Source organism: Lontra canadensis, unplaced genomic scaffold (genome assembly GCF_010015895.1).
Source record: "Lontra canadensis isolate GAN:19392208 unplaced genomic scaffold, GSC_riverotter_1.0 scaffold26, whole genome shotgun sequence".
Taxonomy (NCBI): domain Eukaryota; kingdom Metazoa; phylum Chordata; class Mammalia; order Carnivora; family Mustelidae; genus Lontra; species Lontra canadensis.
In genome coordinates, this window is record NW_022631020.1 from 21,808,257 (window position 1) to 21,835,869 (window position 27,613).

The following is a 27,613-nucleotide window of genomic DNA, read 5'->3' on the forward strand; positions in this document are numbered from 1 at the left end:
GATGCTTAATGGAGTTGGGACCATCAGTTGGACTTGTGACTTCAGCTCTCTGACCCAACCCCAAGCCCCCTTGGCTTTTACAAATACAAATATAGCTGAATTCTTCTTTTCACTGTAGCACAAGGATGAAGGCCAAACAATTAAATATTTACAAAAGGAAAGCATATGAGCTCACACATATACAAGCATCTAATCTCTAGATCGTAAACTCCTCAAATCAATTTTTGTGTATATGCTCACTGCACGCACACACTCCCGTGATTTTTAAGTGTACTACACACTAGGAAGTCCTGGGAATGTGGACATGCTAATGAGCATTCGTACCAATACATAAACCACGCCCACCGAGATGCGCATGCTGATGTTTGCAGTGTATAGGTACATTTACATGGTAAATACATATGAGGGAATTTGAGGAGGAAAAAATGAGAAGAAAACAAAAAGAATCCAAAAAAGGGGAAAACAGGATGGTAGGAGGGAAAAAAAAAGATTGGAAAGAAGTGATAGTTTAGTGTAGGGTTTCTCAACCTTGGCACTCCTGATGTTTTGTCTTTGTTGTAATCTGTCCTGTCACCCTTGCTCTCGATTGTGATCATCAAAAATATCTTCAGACCCCGGGGCCACAATTATCCTGGCTGAGAACTGCTCCTTTAGTGTAAGAACAAACGTCAGATACGAAGATGAAATTGGCGAACATGGAATGGAGCTAGGCAAAAGTTCTAATCTTCTAAAATTAACATAATGGAACGGAGCACAGTCAGCAAATAGGGGAAGAGGAGAAAGGGAAGGAGAATAAGATGTATGGAAAACGTGCGTAGAGTTTGGAGGGAAGGAGTGAGTCAGAGCTGTTGGGGTAGGACGTCTCCACAGAAGGGCTTAGAGTAGTATTTTTTATTAATTACTGCAGGATGGAAAATTAACCAGGTTAGATATTTACATTTATCATTGTATCTAATTATAAAAGTTATAATCTCCCTTTCATGTATTATTTCCTGATTGACAGAAAAAATACATACAAAAGCATAACTAGCTTTGTGGAGTTTGATAGACATTAAAACTAAATTTTAGAACCAGAGAGAACATTATCCTTTAACTGTTATGGTAATATACCTAGCAAGGCTATCTGTGCATTTTCCTGTTGTCAAAAACAAAAGCCCCAAAAGGAATATACTTCAAATGAACAGAAACAGGAAGTGAGACTCTGGCTTTGTTTGGTTTTAGGCCCCCTGGAAGAGTGCATCTTTAATCCCTTCTTTTAAAAATTATTTTTGCAGTATCCCAAAACTAGTCCCTTAAAGTTCTATAGTGAGAGGAATTAATAAAATGGCAATTAATAAATTAAATTATTTTTAAATGAAGGAATGAGCCAAGAGAAATGTTCAACTCTATCTAATATTTGTTTATATGATATAATTAAGTTAATGTATTTACTGTTTGTTAAGTTTTAGACATGGGGTAATTTCATAGATTTATTCAATTTTAGAGTTAATAAGGGCTTTAGAAAGCAACTGGAGCTTTACTAATGAGCTTTAATTAAGAGCTTACTGTGGACCAGCGACTGTGATAGATTCAGGGCTGCCAAAGAACTAGAAGAAATGGCGTCTTCATGGGCACCTAGGCTGGTTCGAGAAGGATACTTGAAGCTCAGAGTGCTTGGTAGAGGGAGGGCAGGATCTGGTTCAGGATAAGTGGAATCGGGTAGGGCTGGAGGACAGAAGAGGCCCAGGAAGCGGGCAGAAGCATAGTCAGAGTCATTTTCATTAGAAATTAAGGGAAGAGAGACAATAAGTAGAATGGAACCTAAGCTAGAACTCAGGCAAGTGTGCTTTTTATAAAACCCCACTGCCTCTCACTTACTGTTGTTCTATTTACAAAAGTTACACCTTATTCCACTGCTTTTATCAGGAGACGTGCATCATTGGTCAAAAATAAAATAATGTGGTTTTTTTTTTAAATTTCTGAGTATTTGGCTTTAAAGAAAAGGGACATAAGAAATTCAGTAAACAGCTGATTTATCCACCCCAATTGTGCTACGTAGAAGTGTTTTTAGGATTTATGATTTTCCATTTTATTTCTTCATGTTTTCTCATTTCTCTCAAACTTACATAATGTACAGCGTGGCCAGGGCACAAACTATTGGATGCTATTCCTGTTAAGAAAGATGTTTCTAGCTGCCGTTATTCTGAGGCTTGAAAACAAACAGGTGATGAAGTTCTAGAACCTAGGTGAGGTTCGGTGGGCTGAGGTCTGGAGCTGATGACCAAGAAAGAATTCTTGAGACATCTTTGGCGCAAAATGGTGGTTTATTAAAGCATGGGGACAGAACCCGTGGGCAGGAAGAGCTGGGGCCCCGGGTTGTGAGGGATGGCAGGTTATGTACCCTGCAGTTGGGGGAAAGGGGAGGGGAAGGGAGATTTCAATGGAACTTTCATATGCTAAAGAGGGCCTACAAGGTGTGGAGATACTGGAGACCTTGCCCTTGAGGCTTGATCAATGTTGTCTTTAGGCCAGCCATTAACATCAAGATAGTTGGGAGATTTTTTGGTGGGATGTCGTAATCCTGCTACCAATCGTCTTTGTTAGTGAGATTTAGGACATTTGTAATCCAAGGGAGACTCCTGTCTTGCAGGATTGTGATCTCTGCAAGTTAACTATTTGTTTATTGTTTATGGCAGTCAGGGGTGCCTGAGGAATGCTACACATATGAGGGGGAGCGGATGGAGAGGGGGTGCAAGGTGCCAGCTTTTGCTTTGTCTTCAGTCAGCCTCCTGCTCCCTCATCACAGGAACTAAACAAGAAATAAGCACAGTGATGTGGGTCACTGATAGCCGCCTCAGGCCATTAAGCTTGTTATGTGCCAAGGATATAGGGAAAGTGAGCGAATGCTTATTACTACACAGGTGTCCAAGCCGTGCTCATTTTTATCCTTTCTTCAGTTGGATATTGCCACATACTGATTTCGCATGAACTGCCTTAAAAAATTTCTCCAGTGAAGACATGAACTCTCTCTTTCTCTCCTTCCCTGTTCCAGGGCTGATAAGGGCAGTCCTGGGGAGGAAATTTAGCCTAGGAATTCCTTTTAGGTTCAGATCATACATCCATAAATGGGGCCTCAGACGATTCTTTCAACTTCCGTGACACTGCATTTTTTCATCTGTAGAACTGAAGGAGAAAATTCTGCCAGATAACATTGTACTAAATATTACATAAATGTTTACTTTTTTCTGCATAAAAAAATTAAGTTTAATTTATGGTTATAAGGTCTCATACTTCTTTGAAGGTGTACTTGTTTTGTATATACACTGTGAAGAAGTTGATTTAAAGAGCACAGTTTTGTTTCCTCAGATTCACTTTTAATGACCTCCATTTTTTAAAGCACAATGTTGAAATAGTCCTTCTGCACATATATTTCATGTTTTCTGAATGCAATTCACTAAAAAGTGATGAAACGTCATTAAACCTCTGGGGTTGGGGTCGGGTCGGGGGAGCAGCCTCTCCCAGGACAGACATTAAAATCCTTCTGTGGGGGCGTCTGGGTGGCTCAGTGGGTTAAGCCTCTGCCTTCCGCTCAGGTCATGATCCCAGGTTCCTGGGATTGAGCCTCGCATTGGGCACTCTGCTCAGCAGGGAGCCTGCTTCCTCCTCTCTCTCTGCCTGCTTCTCTGCCTACTGGTGATCTCTGTCTGTCAAATAAATAAATAAAATCTTTAAAAAATAAAAAATAAAATCCTTCTGTGGCGTCCTCCCATTTCTCAGACCGCGGTGCTGATTATATACTAATATTCACTAGATACATATTGATTGAGTGAAAGCTTTTCATCAAAAACCTAAAAAGCTTTGTAGTTCCCATGCATTGGTATATAATTGTTTTCAGTAACTTCTCAAGTATGAAAATGTTTTCCTGGTAAACTGTAATGCAGCAGCTTGGGGTTTCCAGAGAAATCCACAGTGTAAACCCACTGGGTTACTGCCCTCACATACCTTTAGTTTCTGATTGTATTTAGCTCTTGTCTTTAGTTTCATTCCAGTTACATAGGTAGAGACCCAGTTACTACGTAGGTAGAGACATTAATTTGTGTAAAATAGCTGTGCCGCCCATCTTTTCAAAACTGATGGGAGGAACGCCCTTGGCAGATGGGGACTGCAATAGAATTTGTTATTTTCTTCTAACGACATCATGACTCACTGGAATCTAGGGAAAGCCAGATTAAAAATTAGAAATGCCTCTGTTCCTTTTTTCAAATTTTTTTTCCTGAAAATATATTTTGTACCTTCCTCATAGGTGTATCTTGAGATATAGCACAGTTCTTTTTATTTTTAAAAGTACCACAGGTTCACTGTAGAAAATAAAGAAAACTTGGATTAAAACAAAACAAAACAAAAAAAAAAAGGAAATCTAGATCACCCACGGATTCACCAAATGGAGAAACTATTATTAATGTTTCCACAGTTGTCTTCTAGCCTTTTTCTTATTTTCATATGTAAGTAAAAATGCTGGTGGAGGCAACAAAATTAAGCTTGTTCTTTTATGTAGTTTTGTATCCTAACATTTTTTTAGCTTAACGTCATAGAGATAGTATCCTCCGTGCCACTGAGTATTGTTTCTCAAAACTGGCTCGTCACTGGAGTCCCGTGTGATGCTTTTAAAACTACTGGCACCAGTGCCGTATCCCAGACTCACCACATCGCTTACCTATGAAATGTTGCCTGGATGATTCTGTTTTTAGCCAGGGCTAAAGCTGTTGTTTCAAACTTTCTTCCGTTTTTATGCCCAATCTGTTGTCTCTAATGTTTACTCCTACAAAGACAAAAATGGGTATCTGTGTATACCTGTTTGCCAAAATCCCTGATAACTGTCTTTGTCTAACTACAAGTCCCTGCGTTAAGTTATCCCGTTTCCCCAGGAAGAAACTTTTTACCCAGCTCGAATATATAAGCTCATAAATAGTTTAACTTTAGCAGTTATCATATCCTAATGTATTAAATTAGTGATAAAACAAACCACACTTCATATGAACTAGTGTATACATTTTAAAATATTGAACTTTTCCGACTCCCCAGTTGTCTATGATTTCATTCAGTATCTTCACATGCAGGTTTGACATCAGTGCTGGTGTCCTCACGAGGACCAGTTTTAAGTCGTCATTAACTCAAATACCTCATCTCGACCGCTTGACACACAGCACTGTTTACATCAGTGGTGATGCTGCGTCTGGGGTTTTTCTCCAAAGCCATCTGAGGTGCTTACTGGCCTGAACTTGAGATGGTTGGCATATATGTAATCTTCCAAACAGAACAACCGTCTTTTGAAAGCTTCTTTGTAGTACCAGCGCTTGAAATCGTGAAGTCATTCCACATCCACATTCCACAGGCATCATGACTAAGTGTGCTGAATTTCCTTCCCTCCTCCTGGCTTAAGGTATATTCTCTCTGGTGATTTCTGAAGGCTAACAAGCCAACACTGGTATTGATTGAAGATTTTGATTCCAAATATTATTCTGTTTTTCCCAAAATACGGTAATTAGAGGTAAACCTGGAATATATCCTGAATATAAGGTCACTCCCTCTCAGTTTGGGAGGGCGATGTGTTTGTGTGTGTGTATATACATGCATATGTAGAGGAGAGGGTGATGGCAGTGCCCTAGATTCTTAAAAATGTTATATTTGTTTTAAGATATTTAAGACTCTTGAGGCGTAGTTCAACAGCATTCCTGTAAATGTGTACCCAATTACCAGGCTAGCCATAAAGTGTCTATTTTACTACATCCTTGACAGCATTACTATTAAGGTTTTTTTTTTTTTTTTCCAATCCTTCTCTCATAAATAAGTATCCCAGTTCATCTCCCAACTGAGGTGTCATCCATTGTCATTATAAGTATCTCCTGATTAGCAGGAGTCCTGGGTGGCCAGCAGGTTCTCTTTTTCAGTCACATGTCTTTCTGCTTTCCTGTTCCCGACTTTGTTGCCTCTGGGCCTCCAGTCTGACCCTTCTCCCCTTTTCCTTATATGCATTTCCTGGTAGGTATAATCAACAGGGGCTTGAAGGACCCGCTGTTGTCCACATGCACGTGGTAATTATGTACACCTGTGTGTGCCCTGTGACGATTGCAGTTAAATGGGGGAAACACTTATAAAACCCGTGGCCACTTTCATCATCCTTGGACCTGTGTGCATTGAAACCTCATTTAATAGGTAGCCGAAAGATGAGGCTAAAAGTGTGGGTTTGATTGAGAGCATTTTAGTGACTTTGTAGTGAGCTGAGATGGAATTAAATCATGAGTAAGTTTTAGGGCATTTCAACTCTCTTACCTGTCTACTTGTGCCATTTTCCCACTGCAGCCGCCTCTGATTCCAGGGATGCATGGAAAAAGGTCGATTTCCATTGTCTTTGCCATTAGTCTCGTTTTGGCCTGGTTGGAGATTTCTCTTCATAGGCATTTTCTCTAAGAAGGGGAGAATATGAGGCTATTCTTGCCCACTTGCTTGCTGTAAAGTTCTAGGAAGTAAGACCCACATTTTGTAAATATACCCCCTTTTCCATGAAAAGATGGCATTTTGGCTTGATGTGTTTGTAATGTGTTAGGGTTTCTAGGTGTATGATTTGGCTTTCTCATCCTCTTCAGGTCAAGTTTTCTTATCTCAGAAATTCGGTGCACTCCACCACTGTGAGGTATCATTATGAAATAATGACCAGCAAGGTCCAGCTGGTAGCAGGAAAGACTTATCTATTTGAGAATGGGAAACGTTAGTGCGTATTTTAAAATCCGCAATGAGCACAGGGACGTTTGCCTAAGTACCGGGCATGAGTCTGTAGTCTAGGGTAAAGATTCCAATGAATGTTTTTTCCCCCCAAGAGTCTATCACACATGTTTTCCTTTAATACATTGTGAATGTGAAACTTTACTACTGTAAATCAGTCACTGCATAAAATCAAAGAACAAAAAGAATTCTACCCATGAGGTAGAAAACACAAGCCTGAAACAGTGACCTCTTTTTTTTTTTTTTTTTAGATTCACTAATGCTGTGATAATACTTTTGGTTTACTAATTTTTGTGAAGAATGATAAAATATAGACAAAACTGGGTCTCGTCAACAGCATTAATATTGAATTCAGTTTCCTACAAATAATGAGGGGGATTTTTGTTTGTTTGTTTAGTGCAAATTTAGAATTACAGAATAATTTGGCACATATTCCTACCTCAGTCCCACCCCTAGTATGGAAGTCTTGTGTTAGTGCAGCACATTGGGGACAGTGAATGACTTAATTCACCTGTATTGATGACGTTAGTACTGTCACTGCATTGAGGCTGTTCACTCTATGCAGTTCTCTGGGTTTTGACAAATGCAGAGCAGCGCGTGTCCAACCGCCACCGTTAAGGTTATGTTATGTTATGTTATGTTACTGCAGTAACATATAGATGAGTTTCACTGCCCTCAACACCCTTCCCTTACTCGTCCCTCCCTTTTCTTCCTCCAAGCCCCTGGCCACCACTGATCTTTATACTGCCTCTATAGTTTTGTCTTTTCCAAAATGACATATAGTTGGAATCATACGATTTATTTTTAAGATATCTTTGCATGCTTTGTAAGGTTCAGTGTGACAGCAGTTGTTTAAAGAAAAAAAAAAAGGAACAAAACTGACTTCCTAGACTTCATTTTGACCTTTGTTTTAGGGACACTGCTTCTTTTAGATCATTTGGCCAGGGAAATAGGATTTATGTGGCTTAGTATCCTCAGCGCTATATTCGTGCCTAGCAAATGTGATGAGTGTTCACTGATTATGTTATGTGGTAAAACAAAATGTTATTTATTTGCTAAATATCTGTATGTTTACATGTAACACGTAACACATTATGTTCATGTCCAGACATTTCTGTCAGTCTTTTCGTTGCTTCATTTCATTGTCTGCTATTTATTTATTTATTTATTTTTATTTTTTTAAATTTATTTGACAGACAAAAATCACAAGTAGGCAGAGAGGCAGGCAGAGAGAGGGGAAGGAAAGCAGGCTCCCTGTTGAGCAGAGAGCCTGATGTTGGGCTCCATCCCAGGACCCTGGGATCATGACCTGAGCCGAAAGCAGAGGCTTTAACCCACTGAGCCACCCAGGCGTCCCCATTGTCTGCTATTTAAAAAAAAAAAAATGCGTTAACTGGATCTCCTCTATCCTTCCCCACCCTATGGGAAAGGAAGCCTTCCCTCCTCCTCCCACCCCAACTTCACAACACACACGTGCCCAGCTGGAGTTTCAGTTTGGTGGTCCACAGTTCACATAGCTTCTGATTGCTTTGGATAAATATTATGAAAGTCCTGGGAAATAAATAGGTCATAGAAAAGCATAACAACTAAGAAATAAGGAAAATTTGAGATGAATTTAAATGTGTATTGAATCCTTTTTTAAAGGCTTCCATTTTCTGGGTGGTGGCTATGAAGGAGGGCACTTGTTACAATAAACACTGGGTGTCAAGTGACGAATCACTAAATTCTACTGAAACCGGTATTAAAGCATAAGTAAAATTTTTATTTATTTATTTATTTTAAAGATTTGATTTATTTATTTGAAAGAGAGAGACACAGCCAGAGAGGGAACACAAGCAGGCTTCCCGACGAGCAGCAAACCCGATGTGGGGCTCGATCCCAGGACCCCAGAATCATGACCTGAGCCGAAGGCAGTTAATGACTGAGCGACCCAGGCACCCCTGAAAAAATTTTTAAAAAGAAAAAAAGAAAGAATTAAAAAGACTATCCTTTTCAATTCAAATGCGAAAGCCCAAAAAACGTAAATGTAATAGCTCACAGTCTATTATGTTATGTGTATGTTCTGAATTTTCTGAAAGAACCAATCACGTCTTAAACTAACACTTGAGATACTGAGGTGACACAGTTGATATTCCTTCAACTTACCCTCCCCCCTCTTGCAGTGGATAGCTCATTGGATACTTTCTGAGCCCAGGTGCATATCGTCATGGTAGAATATTTCCAGTTATTTCCTTTTATTATCTCATCTGTAGTTTTAGAGGGATGAGAGTTTATCTCTCCTTTTCTTTAGTATACTTTGCTTTCATTTTTTTTTGGAGGGTGGTGAGTTTTATAAATACACACTTTGGGGTACCTGGGTGTCTCAATGCATTAAGCCTCAGACTCTTGATTTAAGCTCAGGTCCTGCTCTCACAGCCCTGGGACCATGCCCCGCTTTAGGCTCTGCCCTTATGGGGAGTCAGCTTGAGTTTCTCCTCTCCTTCTGGCCTTTCCCCTGTCCCTCCCCTGCAGACACACACATTTGTGTGGGTGACTACACGCACACGCTCTCTCTTTCTCTCCAAAATAAGTCTTAAAAAAACAAAAAGACACAATTTTATAGTATTTGCATTTAAGAGTTTGCCCTTGAACAGGTGGAGTGAAATAGGGAGATCACTGGGCCCAAAGCAAGACAAATGATGACCAAAAGGGCACGTGTAAGATGAATCTTGAAAAAAAAAAAAGGCTTTCCTTTTTAGGGTGGCTGGGTTTATTCAGTTGGTTAAGCATCTGCCTTAGGTTCAGGTCATGATCCCAGAGTCCTGGGATGGAGCCTCCCTCTCTGCTCAGTGGGGAGCCTGCTTCACCCTCTCCCTCTGCCTGCTGCTCCCCCTGCTTGTGTGTGTGTGCTCTCTCTCTCTCTCTCTCTGTTTCTGTCAATAAATTTAAAAAACTTGGAAAAAAAAAAAAAAAGAAATAGGCTTTCCTTTTTAGTAAAATAAAATAGAGAAGAAAATACAGTGTATACCCTTTTCACAAGTGGTTGTTTGGTGACATATACACTCAGAGCAAAAATGGCCAGAGATGTTTCTTGCTTGCCTTCAGCATGGTGCTCATAACTCTAAAATGTCATTTATTTATTTATTTATTTTATTTTATTTTATTTTATTTTTTTTAAAGATTTTTATTTGACAGACAGATCACAAGTAGGCAGAAAGCCAGGCAGAGAGAGAGAGGAGGAGGAGGCAGGCTCCCTGCTGAGCAGAGAGCCTGATGTGAGGCTCAATCCCAGGACCCTGGGATCATGACCTGAGCCGAAGGCAGAGGCTTTAACCACTGAGCCACCCAGGCGCCCCAAATGTCATTTATTTATGAGGGAAACCAAGGCACAAAAACTAAGACGTGTGTACTGTGTGCTTTGTGTAAAAAAAAGAATGTAGCTCATTAATTAAATGTATTTGCATCTAAAATAATGCTGTATAACTTAAAACTTCCATGATTGAGGATATGGAATCATAGATAGAGCTTATTTCCTTTTTTACACGAAGTGCACAGTACATTTCCTGTAAAAAAATAAATGTTGAATTAATCACCAAGTCAGAGAATGAAACTGACATAAACTAGTTTTCCTTTGAGACAAAAGAAGAAAATAATGCTGTGCTGTTTCATTCCATGGTAAGATGGGTCAGCATCCCAAAATAATTAACATAACTTATGTATTGTCATAAAGCTAAACTGTGGATTGGTGTAGGTCATTTTTATTGTGGAATTAACAAATGAAACCAGTTAATTAAAATGTAGTCCACTTTACAGATCATCCTATGGGTCAATCTAGTTAAGCAAAAAAATTTAAAAAAAAAGCCAGTGTCACATGACTGTCTTCTATATTTTAAGAGATGTGTTTGTTTAAAATCACGTGGACCCTAAAAGTCTTATACTATTTTGACTTATTTAGCTACTTTTGTAGTGCGTGTATCTGTTTGGTTGATTAGTGAACACTGTACCTGTGCAATATAGTGGTTGCATTTCTGAAATCCCGCATCAGAGTATCTTTTGTGTGGTGCATTGAGTCAAGTCACTTCTGAGAGTCAGAGTCATAGATTAGGTTGTGTTGGGATTTTTAGTTCTTTTTTTTTTTTTTCAAGGTTTATTTATTTATTTTAGAGATAGAGCTAAGGGAGCAGGAGAGGGAGAGAGAAAGAGAAGCAGGCTCCCCACCGAGCGCCCCAACGCTGGAATCAAGAGTTGGAGGCTCACCTGACCAAGCCACCCAGGCCCCCCTGGAATATTTAGTTCTGAGAGGGGGAGCTCGTTTGCTCCTGTCCCATCCTAACTGGTATTACTTAAAAGCACTTAATATCCTTAATACAATCTATAAAACAATTATATGAGTTTGGAATTATATTGCTCTTTTGTAGGTAGATAAACTCACACCTAGAGAATTTTAATGATGATATACCAAGATGACACAGCTAGTAAGTGACAGGGTAAGTCATGAATTCTTTTGTGTCTAAATCGAATTTTCTTTCTTATAATAACCACACTGCACGCTTATAAAGCTAAGGTGATCCTAGCAGTTAAACCATGAGCTATGTAATGTTAGGTGACTTTTATAATCTTTTCTAAAAACTACCATGAGATTATTTCTCAACAAGTTTATAAAGATAAGTTGAGATACAATTTGTTTAAATGCTGGCTGGCTGGGTGAGCAGATGAGTGGCTAGATAAATGGGTAGTTGGGACACCCTGTGTGTGTGTGTGTGTGTGTGTGCGCGCGCGCGTGCACGTGTGTGTAAATGCTCTGCTTCTCTAAAAATCCCTGGGGCCATTAAAGATGAAACAGACGGCATGTAAATCTTGGATAACACTTAACAGAATACTGTCTAAGCAGCCCTCAACCATGACTACACATAACAATCTCTGGCGGGTTTTCCAAAGATGAGATTGTGTCCAGACATTTTTTCCTCTCTTGTTAAGATTACCAAGTGTTTAAAAGACATGACCAATATTGAAAGCACTTTTTAGTCATTGCCAGAACATAATAAGATTCAGCTGCTGATAACGGCCGACTATAGGAGACACATCCAGTACTATGGGTACCGGCGTTAGGAGATTTTAGATTCATTTTTATATTCACTCAACAGAACGCCTAAAGCTTAAGTTACCTTTTAAAATATTTGTTCAGGAAAAAGTTTATCTTGTTAGGAAAGCTCACGTGTAATCCCCAGATCACTGAAAGGAATATGTTCACTAGAATATTATGTATAATATTTTATTGAGTGGATATTATGATTAAAATTGGCTTTGGAGTTTTGAAGAAAAGACTATGTGACCATATAATCCTGTTTGTATTTATCTTTATAGATTTTCACATACATATTTTATTAAGTGTATTGTTACATTTATCTTATTGCAGTTGGTGTATATTTAGGCAGTAATTTGTTAAGACATTTTGTTAAAAAATTTCTGTCATTACCCTTTCAAGGAATAATATGTAATCCTTCGGAAAGATCATATGTATGTAATGATATACATTATGAAGTGTTTCTACAGTGATGAATTACACCTCAGCCCTTGGTTTGTAAACCTATGTGGGAATCTGGATAGGTAGGAGAGATAAATTTGTGGTGGAAGTAGTCACTATTTCTAAAATTAGAACTCTAGATATATCTAATACAGAAAAAAAAAAAAGAAAAATCAAGACCGTGTTTGATGATAGCATGTTCTTCATGAAGTATTTTGTTCTTTTCATGATAAATCAGTTGAGATACTTCATGAAATTCATTATTCTCATGTGTTTAGGGGTGTTGTTTCTTTTAATGATGTCAAATATATTAAGTGTTTGATCATTTCCACACCAGGACATCAACAGCAAAATTCGGCTAAAGTCAGCACTCCCAGACAAAAATCTTGGTGGCTTTGATATAAACAAACAACAACAGGGGCACTAAGTTGACCCTGAGATTGAATAGTCCATCCGTGTTGTAGCAAGAATTGAGTGGTTAGTAATCAAGGGTAGAATTTTAGTGTGGAATCCTTTCTTTGTTTTTTAACAGCAGTTTCTCTGTGGTGCTTAAAACTTCTCACTTCTCTTTATTTCTAATCTTTTCGGCATTCCTACCCCTTATGTGTTTCCCGGTAACATGCCATATCTTTTCTCACTTTCTCAAGTATCCGTACAGGCATTCCTCATTGTATCAGCTTTGCTTTGTCATGCTTCACAGATAGACTGGTTTGTTTTCTTTTTCTTTTCTTTTCTTTCTTTTTTTTTTTTTTAAAGATTTTATTTATTTTGACAGAGAGATCACAAGTAGGCAGAGAGGCAGGCAGAGATAGAGGGGGAAGCAGGCCCCCCTGCTGAGCAGAGAGCCCAATTCGGGGCTCGATCCTAGGACCCTGAGATCATGACCTGAGCCAAAGGCACAGGCTTAACCCACTGAGCCACCCACACACCTGTTTGCTTTTTCTTAAACTGATTAGAGTTTTTGGCAAACCTGCATCTAAGCAAGGCTGTTGGTGCCATTTCTCCAAGAGCATTTGCTCACTTTGTGTCTCTGTGTCACATTCTGGTGATTTTCACAACATTGAAAACTTTTCATTTTATTCAGTTCATTATGGTGATCTCAGACCGGTGATCTCTGGTGTTACTATCGTAATTGTTTTGGGGCACCGTGAACTGCACCCATATAGGACAGCACCCTTGATAAGGGTTGTGTGTGTTCTGACACCCCCCCACCAACAGCTGTTCCCCATCTCTCTCCCTCTGCTTGGTTTCTCTGTTCCCCGAGACACAAAAATGTTGGAATTGGGCTAGTTAATAACCCTATTGTCTCCTCTGCGTCTTCAAGTGGAAGGAGCAGGCATACATCTCTCACCGTCAATCCAGAGCTAGAAACGCATAAGCTTAGTGCAGGAGGCTTGTCAAAAGCCGAGACAGGTTGAAAGCCAGGCTTCTTGCACAAAACAGTTAGCTAACTTATGAATGCAAAGGAAAAGTTCTCGAAAGAAACTGCAGGTGTGAGCCAGTGAATGCACAGGTAGAAAAGTGAAAACAGCTTTATTGCCGATAGGGAGAAAGTTTGAGCGCTCTGCATAGAAGATCAAAGCAGCCATAGCAATCCCTTCAGCCAAAGCTCAATCCAGAACAAGGCCCTAACTCTTGAATTCTATGAAAACTGAAAGAGGTAAGGAAGCTACAGACGAAAATTGGAAGCTACATTGGTTCATGAGGTGTAAGGAGAGAAAGAAGCCATCTCCAGAACATAAAAGTGAGAGGGGAAGCAGTGGTTGCCGCGGAGAAGCTGCAGCGAGTTCTCCAGTACCTCGGGCTCGGATGATTCATGAAGGTGGCTACAATGAACGACCGATTTTCAACCTAAACAACCTTCTGTTGGAAGAAGATGCCATCTGGGGCTTTCATAGCTGGAGAGGAGAAGTCAGTGCCTGGCTTCAGAGGACAGGCTGACTCTTTAGTGAGGAGCTAATGCAACTGACGACTCTTAAGTTGAAGCCTGTGCTCAGTGACCATTCCGAAAATCCGAAGGCCCTTGGGAATTCTACTACACTACTGTGTCTGTGCTCTGTAAATGGAACAACGAAGGCTGGATGACAGCCCCTCTGTGTACAACATGGTCTCCTGAAGCTTTTAAGCCCCCTCTTGAGACCTCCTGGTCAGAAGAAAGATTGCTTTCACAAGATGACTGCTCATCGACAGGGCACCTAGTCACCAAAGAGCTCTGAGGGAGATGTGTAGAGATGAATGCTGATTGTATCCCTGCTGACACGACGTCCGTTCTGCAGCCCATGGATCAAGGAATCATTTCAACTTTCACATCTTATTATTTAAGAAATACATTTTGCAAGGCTGCACCTGCCGTAGACAGCGATTTCTCTGGTGGATCCAGGTTAAATAAATCGAAAACCTTCTGGAAGGGTTCCCCCATTCTAGTTGCCCACACATTCGTGATTCATGGGAAGAAGCCAAAATATCAACAATCACAACCGTTTGGAGGAAGTTGATTCCAACCCTCATGGATGACTTTGAGGGACTCAAGTGGAGGAAGTAACTGTAGATGAGGAGGAAATAGCAAGAGAACCAGAATTAGAAGTGAAGGTTAGCATTTTTTTTTTTTTTTAGCAATAAAGTATTTTTAAATTCAGATATGCACATTGTTTTGTTAGACATAATGGTATTGTGCACTTGGGAGACTACAGCTGTAGTGTAAACATAACTTTTCGAAGCACTGGAAAGCCAAAACATTCACTTGACAGGCTCTATGGCAGCATTTGCTTTATTGCCTCGGTCTGGAGCTGAACCCACAGTATGTCTGATGTATGCCTGTAGTCCTTTTATTTAATTTCTAGCTGCTCCAAATACCTCTCATTTGATGTTTTCCTCGGTCTCCCAGAGCTCTTGTTGCTCTTAGCTGTGCGCTCCGTTCCCATCACCTCACGTTGCTGCGTGTATATGGATTCACCTCAGAACCGATGCATTTCAATCTTCACCTTTCAGGAAGTGAATTCCAAATGATGATTTCAGGATCTAGTCTTTCAGGTCTTTTCTCTTTCCTAAAAGAAGGAGCGGAAGTGGGCCACAGATGTTTTGAAACCATTTTGAAGTGGTATTGCTAGCTTCCCACCTGTGGATGTGCGGCCCGAAGCTACAGGGGGGCTTTACCTGCCGCCTCTCAGTAGGAGAGATACATATGGGCTGTGAGGATGTAATATTATGTCAATACCGTAAACAGGTGAATGGTACAATAAAGACTTTGTTCTCTTTCTACTGACGAGGCATCATTTGGGGACATCCTGGCTGCATTTCACCTGCTACGTGGGAAGAAGGATCCGACACATGCCTCTGTGACGGTGGTCCTTGTAACTTCATGCATAATGTGGCCAGCGTTCCAAAGACAACGTGTGTGGTCCTTGTGTTGGATTTATCCTTGCTAATTATCATGACCATTTTCTATATTTTGGCTTAAGCTCATGTAAAAGCTAAGTAGTTCTCACATGCGTGAAAATACCTAGAGACTCTTAATATTTGGTCCTTCATGGCTTTCCTAGGATATGCAACAGAATTATAAGAGGGACACTCTGCTTCTGTTGTTATAAAACAGTTTAAGGAATAAATTTGTTTCTGAGGGAGGGAATAAGCAGATACAAAAGGTGAACTCCTGTTCATAATCTAGAAAAGTCGAAGCCATTCGCAAAGCTCAGTGACACTTGATGTCTCAGAAGCTATCTCTACAAATAAGCCCCATCTTTCTCAGCTCTTATATTGTCACAGTCTGTTAGTCTTTTGTTTATATTATGATATGTTGCTACAGTGATGACTTACACCTCAGCCCTCAGTTTGTAAATCTGCATAGAAACCTTTTGTCTAACGAGACACAAAAATCTCTGTTTCCGAAATTAGAATTCCGGATATAGTTAATACAGTAGGAAGAGAGAAACTAATCAAGCCTATATTTGAAGTCAAACAGTGTTTTTTAACTTGTATTTAATGACATATTTTATAATTTTAATGACAAACCACTTGGGATATTTTATAAAAGCAGCCTCAACAAAGAATTTCTATGTGGGTATAACACACTAGTAAGAAATACCTTAGATTGTTCTAAAAAGAAATTAAATGATAATGCTGGGAATCAATTGAAATACTGTTCTAGTTAGAAGAGTAGATAATGCTAATAGCTTTTTTAGAAGTAACCTGGTTTATGGTATTTGTGGGGGTTTTTTGTTTTGTTTTGTTTCTTAATGTCTGAAAAGATTTAAAGAGTTATTTCTCAGTTTCAATACAAAGAATGATATCTTGGCACTGAGAATTTCATGCAGTAGATTGGATGGTTTATTTTTATATTTTCTAATTCTCTTCTTTTTTGTGTGTAAGTAACCATCTTAGCTTAGGAAAAAAAAACCAACAATAAAACATCAACCCGTTTCCCTTTTTAGTTGATCTGGTACCATTGTTGACTTATTGTCTTGTTGAATAGAATTCCCTTGCACTACTGTCTATTGTATGTTTTGAATGGAGCTATAATTTATATTCTATAAAGAAAGGTTTTAAGAAACATGTTTTGTTCCTTTAAGTGTATGCTCAAATTTTAGGGGGAATAGCAAACTAAGATCTTTTATTAAACAAAGAATGAAATGAACCAATGTAATATAATTTTAGACATTGTTGTTCTGATGCCATAATGAAGCTGAAAAAAAAGTTTTTGGTCTTTGTATAATAGAACATCAGTGCCTATGTTAGCCTGGCCAAATTAGATATAACCAAAATAATCTGTCACAGTCTAATTTTCTATGGTAAGGATAGTCTGGCACATGACAATAAAATTGTAAGGCCATTTTGTTAGACCTTGGAGGTGGGCATTCAATGAATACTTGTTGAATTTATGAATGAATAAATATAAGGATAAATCATATTTTTATCTCGTAATAAAAATGTTGAGTCCATTAGTCTGGGTAGAATCTTGGATTTATTATTATTATTATTTAAAATTTGCTCATTAAAACTGAAAAATATAAAATTGAACTCGTACAAAATTATCTTTATGTTAAGTTAAATAAAATATTCATAAACAATTTAAAATTTTCAGAATAAGTTTTTTCTAAAATTATTTCCTAAAATGTTTGTTGTGGTAGTTATGTACATTATTTTGAGAAGAAAATGTTGCTATCACTAGGAGTTAAAATATAAACCAATTGGTAGAACACATTTATATTTAATAATGTAGCAATTGTGCTCCTTTTCAGTGCTTGTCATGAGAATGATATGGGAGCTCTTGCACCATATATGAAAGTTGAAATATAGTGATTTTCCCCAAAATTATTGCCAGGTACTTTTATGCCTCCAGATTATGATAGTGTTGAGTAAGGGTTAGAATCATGAAATTGTAGAATTGCAGAGTTGGAAGGGGTGTTTAAGTGTCTCTCCTCAAGATTCCCATCGCTTTACAACTGAGGAAAGTGAGACTCACAAATGCAGAATGGGTCAAGCCAACAACATGAATGCTTTTAATTAGAATAATTGTTATTTTAAATAAGTAAGTGGTTGTATTTGTATAGTTTTAAGTAGGTAATGCTTTGTATACTGCCCTTGTCTTTTAGAGCTCTTATGTACAACTGCTGTTCATTTTGGGGTTCTTGTGGCCTCTTTTCTCCTCCATGGAGTACTTCTTTCACTGATATTAACAACTGTGTCTGTCTCTCCCAATAGGATGAAAATGTCCTTATAGGAGAGGCCTTGTCTTACGCTGTTTTGTACTTTTGTCCTCTCAACTCTAATCACGATGATTGTCACAGAGTAGATCTTCAAATATTTGGGGAATGGGTAGTGTCTCATAGCAATAAGGGAAAAATTAATAAGCACTCCAGTCATAAATCTTGCCATCTCTTCGGTATGTGATTAACAAGGATCCGTATGTGTCCCCTTTTTCTCCCCACAGTCTCCAAACGTCCACAACTACCCCGATATGGAAGCTGTTCCCCTGTTGCTAAATAATGTGAAAGGGGAGCCTGCGGAGGACTCGTTATCTGTAGATCACTTCCAGACACAAACTGAGCCAGTGGACTTGTCAATCAACAAAGCCAGGACATCCCCCACCGCCGTGTCATCCTCTCCGGTTTCCATGACAGCGTCCGCCTCCTCACCTTCTTCAACTTCAACCTCTTCATCGTCTTCTAGTCGTCCAGCCTCCTCCCCGACCGTTATCACATCAGTATCTTCAGCATCATCTTCGTCAACAGTATTAACTCCAGGGCCCCTCGTAGCCTCCGCGTCGGGGGTGGGCGGCCAGCAGTTTCTGCACATCATTCATCCTGTCCCGCCTTCAAGTCCCATGAATTTACAGTCTAACAAACTGAGTCACGTTCACCGCATCCCCGTGGTGGTACAGTCGGTGCCTGTTGTCTACACAGCTGTGCGGTCACCTGGAAATGTGAACAACACTATCGTAGTGCCGCTTTTGGAGGATGGGAGAAGCCATGGCAAAGGTAAGGGGACCCAATGGAAGCCTTGATTTCTTTCAGCGTGAGGGGTAACTGTGCCTTTATTGAGTGAGCTGCCCCTGAATCCTGTGCAACACACCACATCCAAAGAGGTTCTGTGCACCACGCAGATGTGAGCAAATGAGCACGGTCAACCGCGTGTTGGCATTGGTATTTGCTTCCGTGTTCTTCAGTCTATATTTTTACGTATCGAGTCATTTAGTGTTGGAATTCAAATGTCTTCCTTTGCAAAATGATGTTTGCCTTCAAAGGCTCAAATGGAAAGGATAATCTGTATTTAGCATAACTGCCTGTAAGTTGAGTCGCCAGTAAAATAATTCTAAAGTGAGGTGTTTGACTACAAAAGTCTCATGTAGCTTGAGGTCTTATCTTAGTGGAAGTTACTGTCATTTTAAATACCGGTATGACTCGGTATGATGCAGTATTTCAAAATGCAGTATTAAAATTCCCTTCCAGGATTTAGAAGGCAGGAAATGCTTTGCTACATAACTCTATTTAATAATACCTGGTTGCCTAATTTTGTATATGGCAGTTATGCAGTTGATCATGAAGTTGCTTTCCTACTTCTAAGCTCTTATTTTTTTTTCAGTTTTTACTAGAAGGAATTAAAGTAGCATCATGCTGTCGATTTGGTTTTCCTTTATCATGAATCTACAATATAAGCCATCTTTCTGTGGAAATGGAAAATGCCCGTAATCATTGACTCGTTCCCTCTAAAACTAAACATGTAGGCATGTGTATTGTCTTCAGGGCCTAGAAATGATGAGGGTTTAAGATATGTTGTATTCCTTTTGCATTGATATTGTATTACTACTGAGACCCATCATTAAAATATGATTGATGAATACATAAATACATTGCCTTCTCATAAAATGCTAGTAAGCCTGGATTTTTATAATCCTATAAGGTAGGATTCAGTGCCTAGAAACAATAGTTGATTGTGAAGTTAGAGAGATTTTTGCAAACAGACTCTACAAAACTGCATCTGTCTTTGGCAAGTTATTGTCTTACCTGCATTGAGTTTCTTCATAGCTCACGAAATGAATTGTACCTTCTTAGTATTACCAAGTGAAAAATATCACCTGATTTAAAACACTAAGAGGTTTTAGTGTGCAGACTTGGGCTGTAGCGTTCTGTGCTTAATGTGGAGACCCCTGTCTTTTGTGCTCTTTCGGGCAAAGGCCCTGAACTAGTCCCACCACCATCTGAGTGACCAAGTAGATGAAAAGGAGGTATGAAGTAGTCTTCACTTCGATTTTCCTTTAGTTGAATCCTCTCTGATGTTACTAACACTTCTGATCAAAAGGAGCTAACCGATTTGAATAATAGCATAACTGAAGGCCACTTCATGTGATTTTATTAGGTTAGGTATTTATCTTTCATAATTTAAAGATGTGTTCACAATTTTTTTAAGAATTAGGAATCAACAAAAAGCAAAAGTGGAAGCTTGCATATTGCATTACTTTATGTGTATATGTGTATACCACAGAATCCAGTCCTGTACCATTCCCCTCAAGGGAGATACTGCTTTAATTGTGAAGATGATTGATGAAGATTTTAATGTTGTTCAGGACTTTTTTTTTTTTTTTTTTTTACAATTTTGACATACTAATGAAGGCAACAAAAGAGATATATCTTTTATTTGACATTATCCTTCTAAGGGAGAAGTTATTTTTTTTTAAGGGGATTGATACTGAAAGTATATTGCCAAAATTTAATTTTCTGGAAACTATGTCTCTGCCGAAGAACTTTGTTATGACTCGTGCTATAATTTGCTCTCAAGTGTATTTGTTAGTTTCATGCCATGTTTTTTATTCAGCAGTTTTCTCTTGCCCAGAATAAAAATTGATATAATCATAAATCCCCTGGACTGTGATATGGACATTAGGAGCATGAGAGTCAGAATCAGGAATCTGAGTTAGACTTAGTCCCTTCACTTACAGTTTTGGACTGGGAAGTGTTATTCAAAGATTAAATGGGGATAATAACATGATCTATCCTTGAAGATTATTGAGGAGATTAAGTAAGAGCTTAATTTCTGGGTTAATCAACTATCAATAAAATGTTTGTAATTATTTTTTATCTCCTTCCCAAGGTACTTGAAGCAGTAATGTTCAGAAATTTTTTCTCTGTCGTATAAAAACAAAGTTGGAAGGAAAAAAACATACTGAATTTACAAATGAAAAACTGCTCCCAAGAAGTTAGTACAGAAATGCTTCTCAAAATTGTTACTACAAGTTCTAAGGGATGAGAGTTTACTATGAGAAATTATCTGGAAACATCCCATATTTTCTATTTTTATTAGTTTGTATTATGTTTTTATAATCACCCTATTATACAAATATTGCTATAGCATTTTATAAGGTTTTTTAAATTGTTTAACTGATTACTTAGATGATGGTAAAAGTGTCTAGTGGAGGAGGCCTGCCTACCTCACAGAATGAATAAAAGAAAGGGCATTTCAGTAATTCTTCAAGTCTTTATTTTGCACATGTGCAGCTGGGCACTGGGCCAACAATGAAATGGCTAAGTGATAAAGGGAGCCCCTATTCCATTCCCATGTTGGACTTGTATATCTGATATGGATAAGCAAAAGAAAATATGATAGGGGAGTTGGATTTTCAAAATGCTAACAATAAAATTATAAAACTAACCCATATAAATGCAGATGAATATACTGGCTAATTATTTTTAAAGTTGTTATAACACATCTGGTCTCTGGTAGATAAATCGTTTACCTTATCTGTCATGTACACAAAGACCTGTGAACGCACCCATCCATGTTTTAAGATGACGTATCATGTGAATTGAGTCATTTGTCCATTGAAGTATTTATTGAGCATCTGTCATGTAGTGAGTATTTTATTGGTCCAAGGATACAGTGTTGAACAAAACAGATGCTGTTTCTATCTCAGGGTGCTCATAGTCTACTGGGAAGTATCGACATTAAACAAACAAACAAAAAATCATATAATTAACTGATAATTGTGGACATTCTGTGCTTCAGTTGGATTAGAACATAGACTACGCATGGATTTTTGCCCAGGAGAGAGAGTTTAATTATAATTGCAGATGGAGAAAGTTGTATTTGATGAAAGTATTTTCACAGTGGGTATTATATATGGTTAGAAATGTTTCCACTGTGATGCTCAGGGGAGGTGGTTAGGGTTTGGGGATGAGGTAGGGTGAAATGTCCACGTGAGTATGCTTGACTAACGACAGAAGGAAGTGAGAAAACTTTCCAGTGAGGATAGAAACTCAGCCCATTCAAGTATTTGAAGAATATTGGTCTAAAGGAATGACAAACTAGGTCTGTGCACTGACATATCTCAGTTCGGCCTTGAACGTGATATGTGATCTGAAGAAAACAGCATGATACTCTGGACAAACACAACTTGGGCTAGAGCTACAAGAGGGAGGATGTCAGAGAAGGTCTCCTAAGGAAGACATTTTCCCTCTTGATACCAAAAGGACAAAGTGGCAGTTAGCCCCCAAAATGGTTGTGCTAAGAAATGGGAGCTCTCTATGTAGAGGGAACAGCCAATGGACTGATCTGGCCCGAGTTTTGTTGCTATGTCACCTGAGACACATTATTTATAAACAAGACCCTAAAGGGATTATTTGACCTCATAAAGGAGTTTTAGTCCAGCCTGGGGAAGTTTTTGGTAGGTTTCCCAGGAGATATTTTCATTAGTTTTTACAGATACTTAGTAGCAGAAAAGCGTAGGAGTTATAACAGATCACAAGCAAAGTTGTTCATGGTTTGTAATTGCCTGGATGAAAGCAAGTTTTGGGATCTCCCTCCCTCCCTTCCTTATTTCCCTCCTTCCCTTCTTCCTGTAGACATACTATATGCCAAGTAAAATTCTGAGAATTGAGGTTCCAAGATGAGCAAATGTCTACTGTAATGACCTTACTTTCTAGTGTAAGAGGCAAGCAATTTATGGCACATGGTCTAAGAGCTATAATGAAAAATAAGCCATGGTAAGGGAACGGGAAGTCAAAAGACAGGAGTGCAGTTTTAGGTACAATCTGGCCTACCTGAAATGTACGTTATGATAATAATACCTGGGGAAGACCTTTACAGAAAGAGAAAACTGGAAGTTCAAAGACCCTGAGGCATGGAGGGTGCGTGGTTGGTGTGAGGAAGAACTACAGGGCAGCTGGTGGAACCGGAGGGGAATGAGCGATGGCAGAGCAGTGGGATATGAGACCAGAGGGGTGAGTAGGACCGGATCATGTACGGCCTCAAAGAATTTGGTTACATTGTTTGTTTTTTTCCTATCTATGGTGGGAAGTCACTGAACTGGACCTTTGAGCAGGAAAGTGACATGACTACTTTTTACATTCTTCCTTTCACAAGAATCACTGAATCACTGCTTCATGAGAACTGAGAATTGGGAATGTGGTGACGGTGACAGTGTGTCAGTGGAGTCATGGGGACAAAGGACTGACTGAAGTGAGTTTGCGTTCAGCTGGGAGGTGAGGAGAGGAAGTCTAGGAAGCTCTTCGGAATAACTCTGCAGGAAAGAGTCGTACAGAGAAATGGATGGCGGGAGAGCGTTTTAGGCTCTCAAGGGAAGGATTTAAAAAGAGGGAGATATTATAACCCATTTGTATGGTATCAAGAATAATCCAATAGAGAGCTGAAAATGGGTAATTCTAGAGAAGAAAGAGCTGTAGAAGCAAAGTCTTTAATTGCACGTTCGTTGCTTATATGATACTGTGGAAGTAACCTACATCTCTCAGTAATTTATTGGAATTCTAAAGTCAACTTATTAGATTGACAAAGGTTTTAGGGAAAAAAAAGAGATACGATGGAAAGTTAAAGGAAATACAAAAACAGCAGATAATCATCCAGGGTTGATAATGAAAAGCAAATAAATTAATGTTCAATAAAATTGGGTCCATTGAGAGTTATAAAAGTGCTACCAGAATTAATGTAAGATCAAACATTTCTCATTCATCACCTAGAGGAAGGGATAGAGTAGTTGAAAACAAAATAAACCCAAAACACTTTGCATTGGTCCTTTAAAACTATTTTTTATATCTGAGTAATAATGAATGTCATGTTTTAGAAATTCAAAATACTTAAAGAGCAATGCCATAGCCAGCCTGTGACCATCCAGCTGATGAGCTAGGGAAAAAAAAAAAAAAAAATGGACTCATCTCCTCCCTCCCATACCTGAGCTGGTCCTTTCTCCAGGTAGCTGAAAGAACAGGCCATCGCACCTTGATGCCCAGGAATGAGGCTCAAACAAGAGCATGACTGATCAGTGGCTTTGGAATAATCAGAACTGAAAAAGCCTAGGGGCAGCAAGGGTGGCGTCCTTAACCACCATCCCATTCTTCTGTCCCTGTGACTGTTGTAAAATGGATTGCCTAGAGGGCCGGTGTTCAGCTCCAGGTTCCTATACAGCCACTTTTTCTTCCATGAAAATGCAACCCCAGCAGCCTGGTCTACCAGAATTGTATAAAACATGTTTATTGCATTAAGACTCTTTATTATAATGGTGTCATACTTGAAAAAACAACTCCCGATGGGTTCTGAGTGCATTATTCCAGACTTAAAACAATTCTGCTGTTAGATCCTTGAGTAGAAAGTACTTTTTTTCCCCAAGATATCTGACGAGAGCATGTTGATACTGCTGTTAAGAAACCAGCCCCATTTGGGCATGTAATTCCTTTGGTCATCTTTTTTAAGAATGTTGTGGGTTTTTTAAAAATTATATTTAGATGAAGTGAAGAATCCTCCAAAAATATACCTTATTTTCATAGCACTCATTCAGGAGTTTCAAAGGGATGTGGTCGTGGGCAAATTTGAAATACTCACACCCCATTTTCTTCCCTCCAGGCTGTTACTTTTCTCAGCAGCCAACAGGAAGAAGCCACAAGTGTATTTTTAGTCCTGTGCCATTTCTATTTGTGAAAGGAAATACGGTCATTGCAGTGATCGCCGCAGTGCTGGTTGGAGACTAGGGCTCTAGCTCTGGCTTCTCCTGACCATGGAATGTGGCTATGGTTTTGCTCACGAGAAGCTCCCCCCTTCCTCCATTGTCTTCTGCTGTCAGCTCTCTCACTTGTGGATGTTAAGGATGCCTCATTTCAGGTGATGTTCCTTCTGTCACCGACCCACTTCCTCTGTCTCCCTTACACATGCCTGTCCTCCTTTAGTTCAGCGTTCAGTGGAATGCTGGTGTCATCAGTCCATATGACAGGATAGTCCCAGGTAGCTGACCTATGCTTATGTGTATGGTTGTCTTTACTTTTGGAGTCATTGAACTACTGCAGCTTCCTTTGGTAAATTTATTCTTCGACTTATGCTTAATTATGAGAACTTCCAAATATAGTTGACATTTTAGGCCTCCATTTGGTTTTTATTGATAAACCATTTACTTATGTTCTTTCATTAAAAAAAATTTTTTTTAATGCTGCCTTTTGGGAAGTGGGACTGGAGTGTTGCTGACTTTGGGTTTACACTTCTGAAATACAGACTTGCTAGGACTTGAGTGTTTCAGTACTATCATCATAAAGCAAAGGCAGGAACTTGTTAAAGAGTGAGAAAGCCAGTCAGCTAAGGTTAATGAAAAATGGAGTTTTAAATAAGAGTTCAGAATACTTTATGGAGAGATGCATGGGGCACTTGTTTGCATTTACCTGATTTGCAACAAGGAGAAGAAATTTATTGGTGTCTTTTCACTTCTGGACATGTACAAGAAGTTGAATTGTTTCCTCCAAAAAACTGGCTTCTTGAGTTCTTGTTCATCTGCAATACCTTCAATTTGTTAATTTCTCTGCTTCATCTAGCATAAATTGGTTTAGTTCAAAGATTTGATGATAATAACTGGCTCAGAGAGGAGACAGAAGTTATCTGTATTGTGCTCAGAGAATTAGCAGAAAAGAGAAAATTCTAGATAAGCTCCTTGTAAACTGTACAATGTCAAAGAATGAGTTTAATTGGACTCCCCCATACACACAGTTAAATATTAAATAAAAATACAAAGCACAAAAGAAGAGAAAAAGAAGAACATAAGGACGGTAGATGGACTCCACATTTAGAGAGAGATGATACTTCACTCAGAAGTAGATATTACTCAAGGAGGAGAAGATGTAGATGAGGAAAATCTATTCATTAGAGAAAGTAGTAAAACAAGAGTTTAACAAAATGGCCTCTGTATTCATTCTGTTGTAAATTGTTAGCCACCACACCAGTTTAACTTGTTGGAAAAGTTCCTCCTATAGTTAAAAAAAAGATTGAATTTATGTATAAATAAATATATGCTTATAAGTGATATTTTACTAATAAATATTCTGATGTAGTTGCTACATTCATTTTTCACCACACCTGAGAACTTTCTCAGGTGATACTTAATACATTGAACATTACATGTTGTATTTTTGGAATATAATATCTTTCATTTCCTTTGTGGTTTTATTTTTTAAAAACAAACTTTTTCTTTCCTGAAAAATATAAATTATCGTAAACAATTAATATACAAATTTAGTTCTTGCTTACATATAAATTTCACATAGTACAGGTGCTATTATGCTATAAGGAAATTTTTACTTAATACATTGCAGGTATTTATAGAATTATTTTGATGATATTTGGATATATATACACATTGTGAGAGACCTTTGGAAATCTAGCATCTCTGTATTAAATGAGCATTTTCATATCAAATGAGCATTTTATCCAATGAGTCTTAAGACCGATAGGAACAAATGAAAGAAGGAAGACTGTAAGATCCAAGAGGGAAACTCAGTCTTAGAATCATCGCTAGCATTATTTTAAATTAGCCTCTTAATTATTTACAACTCTCTGGCTGCGCTTTCTGTTCCCTATTTATTCTTATTCCCTTAACTCTTTTTCTGTTCCAAACTATTGAACTGTTGAACTATTTTCTCAGCTCTTTCCCTTTGCCTATTTTCCATTGTTAGTGGAGAATTTCTTTAACTGGTATTCTACTTTGTGTTCTTTAGAAAAGAACAAGTTGATAGTCGTCTATCTGAGAAATAAAAGAAAAGCTATCAATTTACAGAGTCACCATCATATACTTGATTTTTTTTTTTTCCCCCCAGCCACCTTTACATGGAGGGAATGGTGCCCCAATCACTGGCCAGTTCATGTGTTTTTCATGACCCGGTGGCTCCACCATCTTTTTTCTTCTGTTAATTCATTTATTCAACAAATGTTTATTGAACTGATCCTATGGCCAAGAGTATCCCCTGATCCCAGCTGTGGAGATTTTTTAAAATAAAAACTCCCCTTAAAAGGTAGCTTTAGTTTACAGTATAATGAAACAATATTGTTCATACTCTGGGATTTTTTCCTGTTGAATCTTAAAATCGATTTGGTAACTTAAAATGGGCAATTTGAAAGAAATTAAATAAAATTTTGACTTAAGTATATCACCGAAATAAGTATTACATAGTGAAACTTTTGTTCAGCAACCTATTTATTGACATACATGCAAATGGGGTACTGGGAGAGAGAGAGAGAGAGAGAGAGTGTCTATACTGAGTCATGCTGAAATATGCATTTCTTGCTGTTGTTCCTGCCCAGAAAAAGCCTGAAAAAGGCTACATTGGGGTTCTCACCCTTGCTTCAGCCCCTCAGTCTTCCCTTCTCCTTCCTGTGCCTCCCTCTCAAAGATCCGCCTTGGCCCCGCCTTTTTTCTCTGCCTTCTCACTCTTCACCTTCCTTCCATTTGCTTATGTTCTTCCTTCTCCTTTTTGGCCTCCTCTATGTCCCTCCACCCCTCACCATTCTACCTACTTTTGACTCTCAACTCCGTTTTCTCTTCTGTGTCTCACCAAATCTCCTATCTTAGAACTAATGTACTATGGAACTAAGCCACTT

At 38.7% G+C, this 27,613-nt stretch overlaps 1 protein-coding gene across 3 annotated transcripts in view; it reads left to right on the forward strand.

Moving 5' to 3' along the window:
* The window catches only part of KLF12 (Kruppel like factor 12), a 422,424-nt gene that overhangs the window by 274,937 nt on the left and 119,874 nt on the right, over positions 1-27,613 (forward strand). For 2 of the 3 annotated variants that reach the window (XM_032864256.1, XM_032864254.1), the window contains one exon: positions 18,189-18,735. In XM_032864256.1, the coding sequence (XP_032720147.1) occupies positions 18,216-18,735 (520 nt within the window). In that variant the 5' untranslated portion in view covers positions 18,189-18,215. Of the gene's footprint in view, positions 1-11,156; positions 11,226-18,188; positions 18,736-27,613 lie in introns of all 3 variants that reach the window. The other variant, XM_032864255.1, reaches the window with a different exon arrangement.